Source organism: Fusarium vanettenii (assembly GCF_000151355.1).
Source record: "Fusarium vanettenii 77-13-4 chromosome 12 genomic scaffold NECHAsca_41_chr12_2_0, whole genome shotgun sequence".
Taxonomy (NCBI): domain Eukaryota; kingdom Fungi; phylum Ascomycota; class Sordariomycetes; order Hypocreales; family Nectriaceae; genus Fusarium; species Fusarium vanettenii.
In genome coordinates this window covers 255,158-271,997 of record NW_003315846.1, presented here as the reverse complement: position 1 = coordinate 271,997, position 16,840 = coordinate 255,158, and the positions used below count along the sequence as shown (strand labels likewise).

Sequence of the window (16,840 nt, the reverse complement as noted above, 5' to 3'; positions counted from 1 at the left end):
TTCGGTAAATCACTCGGGGAGACGACCGGAAAGCCTTCGTTCTATGTGGTGGCGTCCAGTACCGGAATTGCCGTCTCACAACGAGACGCTGCTCAGCCCCAGCCACCTCCCCTCCCCGAATCAGCCAAGACCGGGCTGGCTTGCCATCTTGACGCACTCGGAGCTCAATGAGAGCCTCGTCAAACCCAACGTCGATGGGACATTTGAATCTTCACTCTCAGACATTCAACAGCCAAACCATTATCCGTTCGACTAATGTGTAGTATTTCAGGGTTTCAGTATGGATAGATTTAGATAATAAATCACAACTCAAAGCTTGTTCTATTCTACTTGCTAAACTGACCAAACCAAATGCTATCATCTGGCCTCATCCCTGTGGCCACCCCCTTTCTCCCGCACATCTCTCCATGTTCTGGAGCGACTTCCCATTCGCCCATGACATCTGACCTCACAAGAAATTGCATCACCATGCCCGACTCAGCATGCCATGTGTTGTGACAATGAAACGCCCACATTCCTGGGTTGTCAAGTACCACCCGGATGATGGCCCATGCATAGCCTTCCACTGTGATGGTATCTCGACGCAAGGGGTTCTCGAGCAGGTTATGCTCCTCGAGATATTTGGGAAGTTCAGTGGAGTTTGGAGGATATCCGCTGTTTCCTTGCAGTAGGACAAAGAACTTGTGACCATGGAGATGGAAAGGGTGGGCGCCATCATCAAAGTTATTGATGGAGATATCAATGGTGCGGATCCCTGTGGTTTCAAGAACCAGTTCCTTCTTGCGATCAAAGACTTGTTCGTTGACACTAACTGCGCTGAGCTTAGGAATCCCTTTCACGTTCGTATCAAGGTAGCGGTGCAGTGATGGATGCGTAGCATTGCCATGCCATGTGGAATCATTGAAGAAACCACGAGCCAGTCGCCAGTCGCCGATTTCAAAATTTGCTCGCAAGACTATAAAGTCATCTGCTCGGGGCGGGGATATTGAGTCGACGGGACGAAGGGCAGTGGTGTTGAGATCCCGACATATAACCTCGATGGCTTCTGACCATTCTTTGCTTGTTGGTTCTTTCGATGGAGTGTCTGAGTCTGGTGACGTGTAACGTATTGTAGCCCTTAGTTCAGGTTGAAGGCGCTGATTTTCTCTCTTAAAACAGTGTGTTACCATTCGCGCTCGCATCCAAAATGAGTAACTCGATGAAGTAACGTTCGTTTCTAGCACCACGCTGTATCGTTGAGCTGGGAGGACGTTGACGCGATGAAAAGGCTCTGGATGAACATCTGTCCCGTCGACCTCGGTGATGTAGAACGGATGCTCATCAAACTGAATCTGAAACTCGGCAAATGCCCCAACGTTGATGATGCGCAACCTGTGACGCTTTCCAGCTTCGAGATCAATCTTCGGCGTTGACACGTTCGTGGTATCACACGGCCAACCCGGAAAATCTGAGCAGTCACGGACACCGCGACCGTTGATCAACGCGTTGTCAGGTACAGGCTCATCATTCTCCTGATCAGGAGCGAGATAATCCATGAGAAGCTCTGAAGTCAGGTTGTGATAGTGATCCTGCACCATGACAACTCTGTCGGTTGCATACTCCAGCTCTTGTAGCTTTCGCTCTTGTCGGGAGTGAACAACCATGGGCCCTAGCAGACCATCAGAGGCCTGAGCACTGTGGTGAGCATGATACCAATATGTTCCATGCTGGCCCTTGACGTCGAACTGATACGTAAAGCTTGAGTTGGGTGCAATTGGGCATTGTGTAATGCCAACAGTCCCGTCCATGTTATTGGTGCCGTTTTGGAACATGCCGTGAAAGTGTATGGCGGTTGCATTGGGTGCTTTATTCATGATATGCACAACAATGGTATCTCCTTCGTTACACTCAACCATAGGACCAGGGAACTGGTTGTTGATGAGAAACATTGGGCGGTAGACGCCATCTGGGTTGAGGGTGGCTGTCGTGATAGTCCAGAAATACTCTCGGATTTTTGGATGGGCGTCAAAGTCCCATGAGGGTGAGAGGATGTATTCATTGGGATCCCGAAGCTGAGGCACAGAAGGGGGGTCTTCATGGTGCTGGATGACTGATGGTGATGGTGACATTGTAGTCTCATGGGAAGCCTCTGAGTGGTCGTCATTATGGGCTGGCGAGGATGTAATAGATTGGCTGAGGGTGACGGCTGCTAGAACGAAAAGGGAGAAGATGCAGAAAACGGAAAGCAAGAGTCTCTGAAGCCAAGCTGCCTGAGTCTCTTTGTAAATCGGGTCGTCGGGTTTCTCCTGGTTGTCTTGCAGAAACCAGGTGTTGTCAGCGTTACAGCCATCTTGCCTGACCCACGGCGCCCTCTCTGCATCCAACTCTCCAGCCATTGTTGAGTCGATGTCTGCAATACAATGTCCATTCTCCTTTTCCAGTCCAGAGAAGAAGGGCGCCTCTCACAAGCCAGCTAAACAATCATCTCCACCCTGATATGCTTGCGAAGTGGAGGTGACAGGGGTGGCCAAACTGACGTCAAGTCGGATACGACGGCACGCAAGCACCACGCGTCTCTATCTTGTCCTCGATACCACGTGCTTAGCGTTTCTGTTCCATTGGAACTTTTTGATCCTGGAAACAGCTCTGGGGATTGAAATGTCGCTCAGCACCAAACATGTTACGTTGACCGACGGTGGAGACGGGCGAGCTCCGTTCGGCACATTATCCGTGGCAACGTGCATTTGATGGTAGCCATACAAACGGAGATCATATAGATATGATATCAAGTTCACGTCTTGGAGTTGAGTTGAAGGTCAGCCACGCCAATCTCACTTGTCACGCTCACGATGCTATTTCAAACCGCCACCCTTCTGGCCGTCGCTGGCCTAGCACTTGGTCACTCTCCTTACTCTCCTCCTGACAAGCCTCACGGCGACAAGTCAGGATGGGAGACCAAGTACACGGCTACTGGTACTGCTGAAGTTGCGGCCGCCGCTGCGACTGCAAAGACCAGCAGCCCGACTAGCAAGGTCCGTGGCAAGGCATTTGATCGCATTGCCATCATCTACTTCGAGAACGAGAACTATGACAAGGCCTTTGGAGATCGTGAGTTTTCCGTCCCCCTGTACGTCGAGGAAATCTAACAAAGACAGCCAACTTTGCCTGGTTCAGATCCAAGGGCGTCACCCTCTCCAACTACTTTGGTGTCACTCATCCTTCTGAGCCCAACTACATGGCGGCCATCGCTGGTGACTACTTTGGCATGCAGAACGATGACTTCAACCGCAACCCTCGCAATGTCTCTACCGTCATTGACTTGCTTGAGCACCGCGGCATCTCTTGGGGTCTGTACCAGGAGGACATGCCCTACTCTGGCTTCGAGGGCTTCTCTTGGGTGAACCACAAGAACGGTGCCAATGATTATGTGCGCAAGCACAACCCTGCCGTTCTTCATGACAGCATTGCTTTCTCTGAGAAGCGTCTGTCGCAGATCAAGAACGTGTCTCTGGTTGATACCTCGCGATCCCTGTTCCACAAGGATCTTAAGGAGAACAAGCTGCCTCAGTGGATGTTCATCACCCCAAACATGACTTCTGATGGACACGATACCTCTGTTACTGTGGCTGGTAACTGGTGCCGCAAGTTCCTGGAGCCTCTCCTGGAGGACAAGCACTTTATGGACAACACTCTTGTCTTGATCACCTGGGATGAGAACGAGACTTATGCCAACCAGAATCACATCCTTGGTGTCCTCGTCGGTGATGCTGTTCCCAAGCATCTCGTTGGCACCACTGACAACAACTTCTACAACCACTACTCTGAAATCTCTACCGTCCAAGCCAACTGGAACCTCCCCACACTTGGTCGATGGGACGTCGGCGCCAACGTCTTCCAGCTGGTGGCCCGCAAGACTGGCGACAAGCTCCGCAAATGGAAGTCTCACAAGCTTGACAGGATGTTCTACAACGTCTCTTACGCTGGCCCTTTCAACACTGCTGGTGGCAACCATCAGTATCCCGCTCCCAACTTGGATCTTGAGCACAGCTTCTCCGGACGCATGGTTTTTGAGCCTATTCGCAAGGAGTGGCACAAGAGCCATTCTCCTACTTACTACAAGGATAGCATTGAGGTGCCGGATGGATTGAGCCCCCCTAAGGGCTACGAGGCTCCCAAGTCCAAGTAAACCGGTGTTTGAAGCTTGCAGATAGACTATCTCGACCTAGTCTTAATGAAAATAATTACAAGATCGTAATGACAGAATGTTTATTTCCTTTTGATTCTGTACTGGTTGTTCTTCTTAATGACGCTGCAAAAAGCCACCAACGGATAGATCGTAGTTATAAACACATGACGATATTGAAGCCGAACAGCACACAATACCACCACTAGATCCCATCGCTTGACGTTCAAGATTTTGGCTCAACGCCAAGCTGCTGTCAGATCGCCAAGCTTGAACCATCTCCAAAGCCAGGATCTTGATCTCCGGCTTAAGCGGCATCGTGAACCCTGCGCCGCTAAGACTAGCATCGAGCCAGGGGCAAGCGAATAAGACAACGTAGGTTGGTCAGCACCTGTGGGGCGGCCGTTGCTGGCCTGAACCACCCTGTAGGAACGCGAGTTTTCACCATGTGCTTCCTAGAACTTTTGTAGATCATCACAAGCCACGATATCCGGCAGGATAATGCCGAGAGAATGCAACACTATCCCAGTTTGTCACCGAGAGATCGACATGGACGGTTTGGCCGAGGAAGGAAGGTTGAAATGTAATTGATGCCGGTTTTTGTTTATTGGCTTTAGCACCTATTTGCCCGCTGCTGTTCTCGTCTTTCACGAGCCACAACTTGTCAACTCACGCTGCAGTCATTGAATCTTTCAACTAGCCCCCATTATTCTACATTTCTTTCACATCATGAAGTTTTCTCAGAGCCCAGCATCCAAGCGATTTCTCTCCGACTTCACACTAGGCTTCTCAGATGGACTGACCGTACCCTTTGCCCTGACGGCAGGGCTCAGTTCCCTCGGCAAGACAGACACAGTCATCTCTGGAGGCCTAGCCGAACTATGTGCGGGCAGCATTAGCATGGGAATTGGCGGTTACCTGGCAGCTCGAGATGAGGTTCCCTCCCAGACTTGTCGTCAATCCGACTCGGTCGATGATGAGGAAATGAGAGGCATCCTCAGCTACGAATCAAACAGGGAAAGCGATGATATTTCAGAGCCTAGCGAAAAATCCCAGTCAAGGGCCGAGGAGCTTGTACGACTACATCTCGAGCCCTTAGGTCTGCCCCATTCTGCCATCATTTCGATCCTTAGCACTCTCCAAGAGGAGTCGACAGGCCTTGAACGTGCTGCCCTACGGTTGCAATCGTACCGAGAAGATACATCATCTTCATCAGCATGCTACTTTTCATCACCCATTATCTCTGGACTTTCAATCTCCCTCGGTTACGCTGTTGGAGGCACCATTCCACTCTTCCCCTACTTCTTTGCCAGTACAGTAGGGTTGGGTTTGCAATGGAGTATCGGGCTCTGCTTGGTTGTATTGTTTGGGTTTGGATTTGGAAAGAGCTGGATTCTGAAGAGCCAAGAATTGAGCGTTCGAGGGTGTCTTTTTGAAGGGCTGCAAATGTTGATATTGGGTGTGGCCGCGGCAGTGGTTGCAGTTGCCTGTGTGAGGTTGGTGGGAGAGACCTCATGACCTTGGCGATGTTGAATGGTATTAGAGAAATGAATGTTCCTCTAGAGGTATAGCTGAACAGTTTTATACCGGAAGATGCCTGGACAACTGATTCTCTCCATACAGGGTATCACTGGCCAATGTCAACCTCAAACCGTTTTTGGCCCAAGGCGGTTACATGTGCAACATGATAGAAACGTAAACCGGTTCCTGAATGAATAAAATGGAATAATAGGATAAGAGTATTACTTCAGGATCTACTTGCTCGGTTTCCTCGTCCGTAATGTGGAGAGTCACGACTTCTAGATGGCACGAGAAATCTGATCTAAAGGATGCCCAGAAATACGAATATCTGGCTTAGTAAGGCATTTTTGAATACATAAATCCTGCGGATTTCACATTCTTCGAGATAGTTTTAGATCAAATAAGCTGCCATCTTGTACTGAGCTATTCCTCGACTTGAGCCCATTCTTGTTTGAATTTCCATGGCATCCCTGACGTCTTGGTTCACGTCGTGGCTTGGACGGCCCATTCAAGCTGCGGCGGACCCATTGGAGCAAGCTATCCTGCCAAAGCGTGAGGCAAATCTTGAGTTCTTGGACGATTCACATCCCAAGTACAAGACAGAGAAGCCATACTACTCCAACGTACCATTCACCAAGACGGATGCTCCAAACACCAACGTCGTCTCCAAGCAATGTTGCGTTCCCCTCCACAATATTAGGGGCTATGAGGCCCTTTTCAACCTCGATGTCCATGGGTTCCAGCTGATCAAGAATCCTTCGACTTTTGACCAGTGGCAGGATGGCCACAAGGTCGTACAAGATGTTTACCCCGAGATCACAGAGCTCCTTAAGAGCCAGCTTGGAGGAGATGTGAGAGTAATTGTGTTTGATCACACTGTTGGTGCCCTGATGACAACGAATGAAGCTGAACCGCTAACTCATTTCCAGCTCCGTAGAAGCAACATTTTGGACGGAAGCACAGATGCACCTCAGGGCGAGAACTTCGCTCCTCCAAGCCGAGTGGCTCATGTTGGTAAGCTAGAAGCTTCCTGCGGGTAACGCTCTCACGCCTGGAGCCTGACAGGAAGAAGATCAGACTCATAAAGCGACCATCGGGCAAATCAAACTCGATTTCAAGGCCGAGGCTGAGAGAGTTCTGGAGAACCGGTTTCGAATCATCAAGTCAGTCCCTCTCCTCTCCACTCTTACATATTGCTGACCGCCCACGCAGTGTATGGCGTCCGATCCGGGGCCCGGTAAAGCAGCATCCCTTTGTTCTTTGCGACTACAGAACGGCCAAGTCTGACTTTATCCCGTGCGATCTGGTTTATCCCCACACCGTCACCGAGATCATGGTTTTTAGAAACACGGCTTCCCAAAAGTGGTATTTCATTGACCAACAAACACCAGACGAGGCTTGGATCTTCAAAATCATGGACTCGCAGAGCCTCAATGATCCTGACGTGGCAGAATGTAAGTGCTCCCACACCGAAGTCACCCGTCAGTATGAGCTGACATTGACGTTCAGTCTCTCCACACACGTCCTTCTTTGACGAGAACGAGGCTCTCGCCGGTTGTGTGAGGGAGAGTGTGGAATTCCGTGCCTACGTTTTCGGGTGAGCCATTATCTTGTCAGGCTTGGCTATACTGTAAACAAGAGGGTGGGGGAAAGCAGGCTCTGGATTCAATGATGAAGTGATCATCTGTTAGCTGTGTAAGACAAGCGCTGGCCGGTGTGGCTTGTGCATCATGCATGTGCCAAGGTCGTAATCACAAAAAGCACAATCTGCATAAAATGATGCAGCAGCACTAAAATGGTATTCTTGGCGTGGGACGAGGGGTACAAGAAGTACCTGTATGCTCTGGGCATTGAACCCGCAACTCTAAGTGGTCGGTTTGCTCGAAGCCAGAGAGAAGAGAAAAGATCAATAGCCTATCATTGCTTGTCATTTCTATACTTCTAATTGGAGCAAAACGGAATCAGGCTCGGTCCAAGCCGCTCGTTGAGCGCCGTTAAGCCGAGAAACGTGAAGGTAGCATTATGCCAATGGGCTCGATTTATTAAACAAGATGAAAAGAAGTCATGTCGATCCGAGACTTTCCGGCAAAAGAGCCTCGAAAGACTGACAATGGTGGGGGTTCCACACATAAAAGAGCTAGGTTGGAAGAGGGATACCTTTGACTTCCCCGTCTCATTGGCAACCCTTTGAAGCTATTCAAAACTTTATTTGTGGAAGCAGAGTAGTTGTGACTCGACGTTCTTACTCTTCACGATGTTTTCCACTTACTTACTCTTTGTAAGCTTAGTAGTTGTTGCTCTCAGGTCAGCTTCTTCCTTTCATGCCAATGTCATGACATGTAGTTCACTGTGCTCACTGATACGAAATAGCACTCTCGTCATTGGATTTGGACGGAAAGGTAGTGAAAGTCCACGTGAGACCGGGCTTGTCACGATCCCACAGAAAGCACAGGTTGACATCGCTGCTGCTGTGACCGAGCCGCCCAAGGTTCAACCATGGAAGGACTGGCTACAAGCTGAGATGGAAGCATCAAGCGACCCCTCTCGGCCATGGCTCGACTGGAAGCCCAATATGGACGACCCGAGTGACAAACCATGGCTCTATTGGAACAAGAGGAAGATGGAACAGGGCCGTTCGGGGGCTTATGAGCCTGAGCCTGATCCTGATCCTGAGACTCAGCCTAGGCCTGAACCTAGACCTTGGCCCAGGGGGCCGACGACGGAAATGATGGGTACTTATCCTGTCATCAATCACGCTCGAATCTGAGTTTTTGAATCGAAGGGGGAGGAACGGTTGATACTTCTCCACTGTGTTAGCATCGGGTCATGGTGCTAGGACGTGTTGATAATCTGTTCTTTATTATAGTTGCAGCCCGACCCTTGATGGGAACTGAACCAGAAGATCGTTGATACCTCTTGTTCAGTGATCTTTCCCTTTCCTGTGTTAAAACGTCGGCCATGCGAGAAAGAAACGCATTGTGTATATAGACCTTGACCAGCCATCTCTCTCCTTGGTGTTGCAATCTTGTTATCGGAATAGTTGTTGATAGAAGTTATGCGATCTTGATGGGCAGGTAACTGTTTCTAGCCTAATGATTGACTGAGAGTCAGACACGACCGCAATGTCAAAGAGGTGATCCTGAGAAATCAAGTCTGCGTATACTCCAAAGGATACTTACTATGTACGTAGGAATACCTGTGGCTCCAGACGTTCATCAGTGTCAAGCCTCCACTTAACCTCGAGAAATTGACCACTTTCAAGGACATCAAACTCGATGATCCAAGATTCCCAGCTCAACAGGTACATTGCATAGCCTTTCTCGATGCACTCATCTCGCGTTCCACGCACAAATGTCCACGAATCCGTATGGTAGTGGTAGAGCTCGAACACTTGACCTTCCAAGCCATTGATACATAGATGAAGGGGGTAGCTTTCATCCCCAGAAAGAGATACGTTAAGTCTCATGGCCAGACCTTGGTTTTCATACTGGCCGACATATGCGTCCAGGGACTTTGGAGATGTGCCAGGGACTCGATGCAATCCCAATTGTTCGACGACAGTATCCCAACGACTCTTGGCGTTATCAACGACGTTCTGGGCTACTTCCATGAAGTCAACCCAGGGCTTCATGTTAAAAACAGTTTGCGTCAGTAGCTGAGCGATGATATTTGTCGGATCCCCATTGATCTGAAACGAGTTGGTGAGAACGACGATGGCACAATCGTCTTCTGGAAAAGTCCAATACGCAGAGAGAAAGCCGCCCAACTCCCCAGTGTGGCCAATGACTGGCCGAGGAGCTCCAGAGTCCTTACCGATGGAGTAGTCTCGGCTGTTGACATCGGGGTTGGTAACTAGGTTCATTTCCGTCGTTGGGAGTTGAAGGTTGAACAGGCCAAGTGCATACTGCTGGTTCCTATCCCTGCCACCAGAAAGGGGGAAATGTGGTTTTTGCGCCGCGGCTAGGGATGCCCTGAGCTGTCTGTCACAGCATATGGGACCGTCCCTGCCATGTGACTTCTTTGACCACGCTCTAAAATCGGGTAACAGACCAGTGAGACCAGAGAAACATCCAGGATCTTGAAGGGTTTCGAGGCTCTTGTCATGGCAGCGGGACGGATGAGCCTCCATGAGAGCCCTGGACCAGAGCAAAAGATCATCAACACAAGACCGGACAGCCCCTGAGCTGTCAAAGGCGACTCCATCATCCAGGTGAGGGAGGTTGACGGGCATTGGGGCTTTGTTTTCGTCTTCGAAGACAAGGTAGGGCAATGCGTGGTTTTGATCCACGGGGGCACTCGTAAATGTCCTTTTCATGCCAATCTTCTTCAGAATCTCTCGCTGAATAAACTTTCCGTACGAGGACCCGGACTCTTGCACGATCAGAGTCCCCGCGAGTGCAAATAGCCAGTTATTGTACGTCCACTCCGACTTGAACGGAGCGGCTTGTGGCAGGTGGTTGAAGATGTGAACAATGTCTTTATACTCAGCAAGCACATGTCCGTCTCTCCCCAGCACCTCGAACGGCATGGAGGAAAGACCCGCGCAATGAGAGAGCATGTCCCGAATGGTCATCTTCTCGGCCACTTTTGGGTTGTTTACGGTCTCGAGCCCCGGAATTTTGGAGGAGACGGTGTCGCCCAAGTCAACAGTGCCTCGCTGTGCAAGAAGGCTCAGGGCGGTCCCAGTGAAGCCTTTGGTGCACGACCCAATAGAGTAGACCGTGCTCGAGTCAGGCACCAGTTCAGTCTCGAGGTTCGCATAGCCAAATCCTTTGGTCCATAGCGTGGATCCTTTATAATGGACGCCAATGGACAAGGAAGGCGCCTGAAAGAGTTTCCGGATCTCCTCTATCAGAAAGACGATGCCCTCGAGCCTACAAAACAATCGTCAGTTTAGCCAAGCAACTCAGCTTGCTAAGAAACTGACCGGTCCAAGGCGGCGGCGCGGTCTTGATCGCTTTCGCGAGGTCTGTGGTCGCTGTACTTGGCCATGGTGACAGGCGGTTGAATCGGTGGTCCAGCTCAGCCTAAACACACAAAAGTGAGAAATTTGGGGGACTGAAAATTCCAGTGGATGTTGGGGGGGGCCTTCAGTACCGCAACCCCATGCCTCTACTCTCAGAACCAGGCTGCGGACAGTACCAATGGGTACCTCGCAAAATCTGCTCACACGGATGCAAGGGAGTTACACTCACACCACGAGAACCAAACACAAGACATAACCGAGGAGGGGTTGCGACACATACCCTGCCCATGCTTATCAAGCCTTCGCGGTTGCAAAGAGCGCGGCGTAAGCCTGGGCAAGGCATGAATAACGTCTCATGGTACCATACGGAGTAGGATCTCAAGAATTCACATGGCAGGGTGAAAGTGTCACATTAACCTCCAGCAGGGTAAATACAGACAGAGCTTTCTGGTGAGTGATTGCGTGGCTGCATGGGCAGGGCTTGATCAGAGCTTTTAAGGTGTCAAAATGAATGGCGCTAATAGTGATTTAGGAAAGCCGATCGGGAATCCTTGATCGGCGCGGCCGGTAACAGGGATGACCGGGGAACCCTGGATACTTCGATACTTCTTTGCTTTTTTCTTTTTCTTTTTAAAGCTTGGATCAATCGTTTCGCTTCATGAGATAATTTCTTTAAAGGGGTGTGTGTACTTGGCAACGTGTTGATCATGCGTGTACTCCGTAGCGACCTGCAACCCTTATCTTTCCTCATGCTCCCTACCCGCGTGATTTGCTAGCAGACACGGGAGCCTGATCATCGACGATGCATGCTTCCGGTTGAGTGTTTGGGGGCTGGTCTTGTCTGCCCACCACTCCATCTCATAGGGACAACAAGCTGGGGGGGCCTCATTGCCGTTGTGCGCCAGCCGTAAGCCACTGTGTAACGCATTGTCCAGAGTATCTGACCGGTTGATTTCCCACAGCCTCACTTTTCTTCAGTTATCCAACCACTGACCATGGCTACCGTTGAGCATTTTCAACCCCCTCAAGCTCTTGTTCCCCCTTTCCTCTATGGAACTGCAGAGAAGACAGATCCCACCCTCATCCTCTCAGCTTTGAGAGTTGGCTACCGTGCCTTAGACTGCGCATGCCAGCCTCAGTTTTACCATGAGCAGGCTGTCGGCCAAGCGATCGCCTCAGCATTATCTCCCGTGTCTCAGGGGGGGCTGGGCTTACGCCGAAGTGACCTCTTCATCCAGACAAAATTCACCACGCCTTCCGGTCACAAGCCTGGCCTGTCCCCCTACCTTGAAACGGACTCACCGGAGACCAAGGTGAAGAAAAGCCTTAAAATGAGCCTCACTAAGTTGGGGGTTGGTTACGTCGACTCGCTCCTCCTCCACGGGCCAATGCCAACCCTGGAAGAGACACTTCAGATCTGGGCCGGAATGGAATCTGTATTTGGCAGTAAGGTCCGGAATCTGGGGCTTTCAAATGTCTCCCTTGAGCAGCTACGAGTTATTCACAGCCACGCAACCATCAAACCATCCATGGTGCAAAATAGGTTCTGGCATCACAACCACTTCGACTCTGCCGTGAGATCGTTCTGTGTCGATCACAAAATGACATATCAGGCATTTTGGGTCCTAACAGGGAATCCCCAGCTTCTAGACTGCAACATCGTGGGGTGGTTCGCCGAGAAAGTGGGAGTGTCAAGGGAAGACGCACTCTTTAACCTAGTCTTGTCGTTAGGACGGGACGGGTCTAGAATCTCAGTCTTGAACGGCACCACGAATCCGGCCAGAATGGTCCGCAGTCTGGAGGCCATGGAGAGGGTGGGGGCCGTGCCGGAGATTGTCAAGCAGGGCTTTGTAAATGAATTAGATTCACTAGCCGAGCCACTGATGAAAAAGAGCATGGCTTGAGCAGTATCAGTAGAAAAAGAAATTAGAAGTAAATCTAATTTCAGGCAAAACCGAGTAAAAAAACATGCAAAGCACTCATTGATAGTGTGGTTGAGAACAATAGGAAAAGAAATCCATCAGTCGTCCGAGACAAGCTTCTCGTACTCTGCCAGTGCTTCTTGCGCATCCGCAGGAATTTGCTTGCCTGTTATTTCCCCATACAACTTGGAGGCTCTGCCTTGAGCCTCATCCGAATCCTGATTCTTACCAAGCTGAGCATAGGTTCGACCCAGCCAGTGCAGAGCGCAAGCAAGCTTGTTCTTGCAGAGAAACTGACCGTCGCGCGCAGTGCCGTTCTTGCTCCCAAAGATCTTTTCAGCATCCTTGAACAAAGCCCTGGTTACGTGTTTAGTATCTCGGTAATCCCCTGTCAGGGGGCGGAAACTTACTCAGCCTCCTGCAAACTCCCGGTTTCATATCTAAAGGTACCAAATCTGAGACGTGTCATCCCTGTGTCTAGCGAATCACCCACCACAGCTTTGAGCATCTGAAGCGACTGAGAAAAGTGCAATTCGGCGTCCCCTGCACGTCCAAGGCTCGCCTCTGCCTCTGCGAGTGAGCACAGCCAAACTGCCTGTCGAGCCTCCATCTCTTTGTCATCTTTGTAGATACGCATCTCTTTGTTGCATTCGGCAAAGAGGTTTGCGGCCTCCTCAACGTGGCCTTGGAGCCGCCTTAGCTTTCCCTTATTATGAAAAGAGAGGGCAAGGAGAAAGCCAGCGCAGTGATCCCTCCGTCGCTCCTTGATCTCAATCGTCTTCTCGTGCAACTGGGCGGCCTTCTCGAACTCCCCCATTTGCTTCGCCGCAATGCCCAAGTTGCTATAGGCATTGGCTAGCTGGATGTCGATGTGTAAGGGGGCATCCGTGTGCTTGTAGTCTCTCCGCAGGTTTTCCTTGCGGATTTGGAGGGCTAGCTCCAGGTACTTGACGGCTTCTTCCGTCCTTTCCTCAGATCGAAGGCAGATGCAACCAAGTAGAGTGTAAGGTTGTGCCCGTAGGCAATTATGGGGTTCAAAGACTCTTTCTGCAATCTCAATCGACGTGCGCGCCATGCGCTCCGAGTCCCGGAAGAGGCCTCTCGCCCAAAGGTAAACTCCACAGTCGCAGAGCAGTTCTGTCATGAGGGCGAGAGTTTGGGGGTCCGTTGCTTCCCTGATCCTTGTCTCCGTCTCGTAAAGAGCGAGGAGATGAAGGACGTGCGCGGTGTACTGTTGGCAAGCCGGCCAGTTGGGTATCGGCTCGCCTAGAGGGGACTGCCTGGGGTACGCATGATACAAGGCCCGGGTCGCCCCGAAAATTGCCATTCGGAGATTCTCAAGGTCCCCGTCCAGGAGTTCGTGGAGGGCGCTCTGTTGAACTTGTCGATGAATAGATAGTGAGAGTTCCTATGATGTGCAGGTGAATAAAAAGTAAAAGAAATTCCTAGCGTTTTTGCGACATACCTGATCATTGTACTTCATGAGGAATTGCTGGGTCAGACTCGACTTTGCCTCATTGTATCTGAGCGTGTTGTGGGATTTTTGCAAGATCTGCAATGCCGGTGGCAAGGGCATGTCTGATAAAGCCTTCGGGATCTGAAATAACTGTCTTGATATGCCATCTGGATGTAGGAAAACTGCGATCCTCAGCAGAGTTTGAGCATCAATCGACAACTTCTTGAAGGACAGTTGCCAGACCGTCTCCAACGTGTGTCTGTACTGCGGATGATCTAGGCTTCTGGCATTCCCAAAGAGATTGCGAGCATACCCGAGACTCTTGTAATCACCCAAGAACTCTCTGACCGTGACGTGGTTGGTCCGAAGGTATCCTGCCATCTGAGCGAGCGCAAGGGGTAGACCACATAGAATATTTGCCATTTCTGCAACAAGTTCGCGGTCGTTGGCGTCACTCACTTTATTGTCGAGAATTAGCTGGATCATTGAAGCTCCCTCCGCATCGTTCAGGGAGCCAACTTCACAGGCACCGTCCACCAAGGTCGTGCCAAGTATTCGCTGGCGGCTGGTGACGAGGATAGACCCCCTGGCCGAACTGGGCCAATAGTTCTGTAGCAGTTCCTCATTGTCGACGTTGTCAAAAATGACGAGCCACTTGTAGTCTATACCAATATCAGCCTTCAAGCTGTCAGATACGCCTACAAGGAGACAACAAACCACATTCTCTTAGCCAGTTCATGACGTTTGTCATAATAGCTCTCGCATCTCCATCGTGAGGAATGTTGAGTGCCTTTGCGGCTTCAATGAAGCCATCCGCAAGTTTCTGTTCACTATCAGCAATGGCCCAGATAATGATTTCGTAATCATTCCGGTGGTCGTGGGCAAACTTGGCGGCTAACTGCGTCTTTCCTGATCCTCCGAGTCCGTGAAGGAGAAACGATCTCAGACCGGTGGGGGATGTCGATTCGCCTGGGAGCAGATGGGCCTCGATCCATTCCATGATTGCGGGCCTTGGAAAGAACAGCCGGTTGCTGAACGGTATGAGGTGACATGGGATTCTTGTGGCCCTAGGCTTGACTCCTTTGGTCAAAAAGTGTGTCTCCTTGGCTTGCTGCAGATTGACTTCAGCCATAAAATCTCGGCTGGCTTCCTCAATCTTTCCCCGTATCTGCCCAAATTTTAGATCGATTGGATCAACGATCAATCGAATAAGGGTCACTGTAGACAAACGCCCCCAAAGTCAATAACAACCTCGAAATGAAGGTGTGGCAGGTAATCTCACAGAATGTCCGTCGACGTAATACTTTGGCGGCTGCAGCGCAAAACTCGACGCAGCAGGCACAGACGTTACTCAGGGAGACTTTAACTCTTTCGGTTGCGTACATGTCGTTGTAGATTCGAAATCTCTCAAGCATCTTGGAAAGATTGCAAACACAATTGAGGATTGTTCCGATCAGATCAGCAAAGCGAGCAGCGTTCTAGACAATCACCACTCTTTCAGCAACCGTTTCGTAAGTTCCATGGATACGCAACTGGGAGCTACCTTTAGAAGAATCAAGAACCCACCCCAGATAATCTGGGCTATTGGATCCGCAACTTGCACCACCACCGTAATGCCTCTAACAAAATGTTCGATGGCATACAGGGGTTTCTCGAACTGGCCAAGCGTCTGTACCAGCTTCCTAGCCTCAAAAGTACCTCTCACTTCGGCGATCATGGTTTCACAGTTTGAGACGTTGTAGCTCTGAGACTGTCGTATGTATTCGTGGTCCGCGACACATCGGATGTGCTCGAGTACGAGGTCTCCCTTGCTGTCCTGCCATGACAACTCGGCAAGGCTGTTCCTCTTTTCTTGCGCCACCTCATTTTCGGCTGATGTGGCATCTATGAGAGTTTCAATCGATATTTTGGAATGTTGAGAAGCGACACGGCCGATCTCAACCACCTCATCAACATCCTCATCATGCCCCCAACATGGAAGACATGATAAGGAGGCTTTCATGTCGCTTTTGGTGTGAGGCTTCACAACAAGTGAGAAGGCTAGTGAGAAAAGTATGAGAAGTAGGTCATCAGACCCTTGATTAAGATTATCTCATATGGGGACTACAGCAGCAGGGAGTGTCGTCTACAGCCTTACCGCTTGTCTAAGCCTCATTCGGGCCTCAATGTCCGGCCTAACGTGAGGCAGCATCATTTTCCTAAGAGAGAATTTCAGGACCGGGCAAGTAAGCAACCCTGCAGCGGAAATGGTGTACAGCCAACACCTTTATGCAACAACCGTCCGTTGGCTGTGCCCGAGGACCATGCTGGTGACGATTTTGTGTGGCTTGGGTTAAATGTCATAGGCTGGCTAAAGTACAAAATGCGAATACATAGCTACCCACCTGCCAACTTGTCAGACGACACACATATGCAGGAAACACCTGCAATGGTGACGAGGGATGCATCTGGGTGTGTGGATGCTTGAACATGAGGCTCAAGCGAGGGAGGGGACGCCTGGATTTCTTGCATGGATACAGACTGCCCTCGGCTGATCCTGCCAAGCTTTGCCAAGTTTCCCGGCAGGCAAGTGGTTTTGTAATCTTCTCTCGGCCGATCAGGATTCATGCATGGCGAATCACGGACGAGCTGAGGGGGGACGCTTGAGAGGATTTACATTTACAGACAAGTAGCCCATATTATAGGCTCCCATGCGCTGCAAAATACAACGACTTATGGTATTTAGCTTTGCTGTCAGCATTATGTTGAAAATCATGTTTTCAATTGTGTTCCCAAAACTACCAAAGACGTTAGATAGGGGTGGGAGACATTAA

General features: G+C 50.3%; 8 protein-coding genes across 8 annotated transcripts; 5 read left to right on the top strand and 3 right to left on the bottom strand.

The window, feature by feature from the left end:
• Positions 1-296: 296 nt before the first annotated feature.
• On the bottom strand, positions 297-2,375 carry NECHADRAFT_72877 (uncharacterized protein; the record flags this gene model as incomplete). Its single annotated transcript, XM_003041758.1, has 1 exon — positions 297-2,375. The coding sequence occupies one exon, from the start codon at positions 2,373-2,375 to the stop codon at positions 327-329; it is 2,049 nt and encodes a 682-aa protein (XP_003041804.1). The 3' UTR covers positions 297-326.
• A 453-nt stretch (positions 2,376-2,828) lies between these two features.
• Positions 2,829-4,259, top strand: NECHADRAFT_64597 (uncharacterized protein; the record flags this gene model as incomplete). Its single annotated transcript, XM_003041818.1, has 2 exons — positions 2,829-3,087; positions 3,135-4,259. 2 exons carry the CDS (start codon positions 2,829-2,831, stop codon positions 4,163-4,165), a joined length of 1,290 nt encoding a protein of 429 aa, XP_003041864.1. The 3' UTR covers positions 4,166-4,259.
• A 575-nt stretch (positions 4,260-4,834) lies between these two features.
• Positions 4,835-5,919, top strand: NECHADRAFT_64595 (uncharacterized protein). Its single transcript, XM_003041817.1, has one exon. It carries the CDS (start codon positions 4,892-4,894, stop codon positions 5,678-5,680), a length of 789 nt encoding a protein of 262 aa, XP_003041863.1. The 5' UTR covers positions 4,835-4,891; the 3' UTR covers positions 5,681-5,919.
• A 225-nt stretch (positions 5,920-6,144) lies between these two features.
• Positions 6,145-7,284, top strand: NECHADRAFT_87272 (uncharacterized protein; the record flags this gene model as incomplete). The annotated part of the gene is made up of 4 exons (XM_003041816.1): positions 6,145-6,697; positions 6,756-6,846; positions 6,896-7,137; positions 7,193-7,284. The coding sequence occupies 4 exons, from the start codon at positions 6,145-6,147 to the stop codon at positions 7,282-7,284; spliced, it is 978 nt and encodes a 325-aa protein (XP_003041862.1).
• Positions 7,285-7,937: 653 nt separating this feature from the next.
• NECHADRAFT_87271 (uncharacterized protein) lies at positions 7,938-8,450 on the top strand (the record flags this gene model as incomplete). Its single annotated transcript, XM_003041815.1, has 2 exons — positions 7,938-7,987; positions 8,054-8,450. 2 exons carry the CDS (start codon positions 7,938-7,940, stop codon positions 8,448-8,450), a joined length of 447 nt encoding a protein of 148 aa, XP_003041861.1.
• Positions 8,451-8,861: 411 nt separating this feature from the next.
• Positions 8,862-10,556, bottom strand: NECHADRAFT_53115 (uncharacterized protein; the record flags this gene model as incomplete). Its single annotated transcript, XM_003041757.1, has 2 exons — positions 8,862-9,643; positions 9,743-10,556. Coding segments are annotated over 2 exons (1,596 nt in total), but the record flags the coding sequence as incomplete, so codon positions are not given.
• Positions 10,557-11,499: 943 nt separating this feature from the next.
• NECHADRAFT_105652 (uncharacterized protein) lies at positions 11,500-12,648 on the top strand. Its single transcript, XM_003041814.1, has 2 exons — positions 11,500-12,463; positions 12,494-12,648. Exons 1-2 carry the CDS (start codon positions 11,645-11,647, stop codon positions 12,551-12,553), a joined length of 879 nt encoding a protein of 292 aa, XP_003041860.1. The 5' UTR covers positions 11,500-11,644; the 3' UTR covers positions 12,554-12,648.
• A 21-nt stretch (positions 12,649-12,669) lies between these two features.
• NECHADRAFT_87268 (uncharacterized protein) lies at positions 12,670-16,029 on the bottom strand (the record flags this gene model as incomplete). Its single annotated transcript, XM_003041756.1, has 6 exons — positions 12,670-12,928; positions 12,982-13,979; positions 14,037-14,725; positions 14,859-15,195; positions 15,332-15,505; positions 15,571-16,029. The coding sequence occupies 6 exons, from the start codon at positions 16,027-16,029 to the stop codon at positions 12,670-12,672; spliced, it is 2,916 nt and encodes a 971-aa protein (XP_003041802.1).
• Positions 16,030-16,840: the final 811 nt, after the last annotated feature.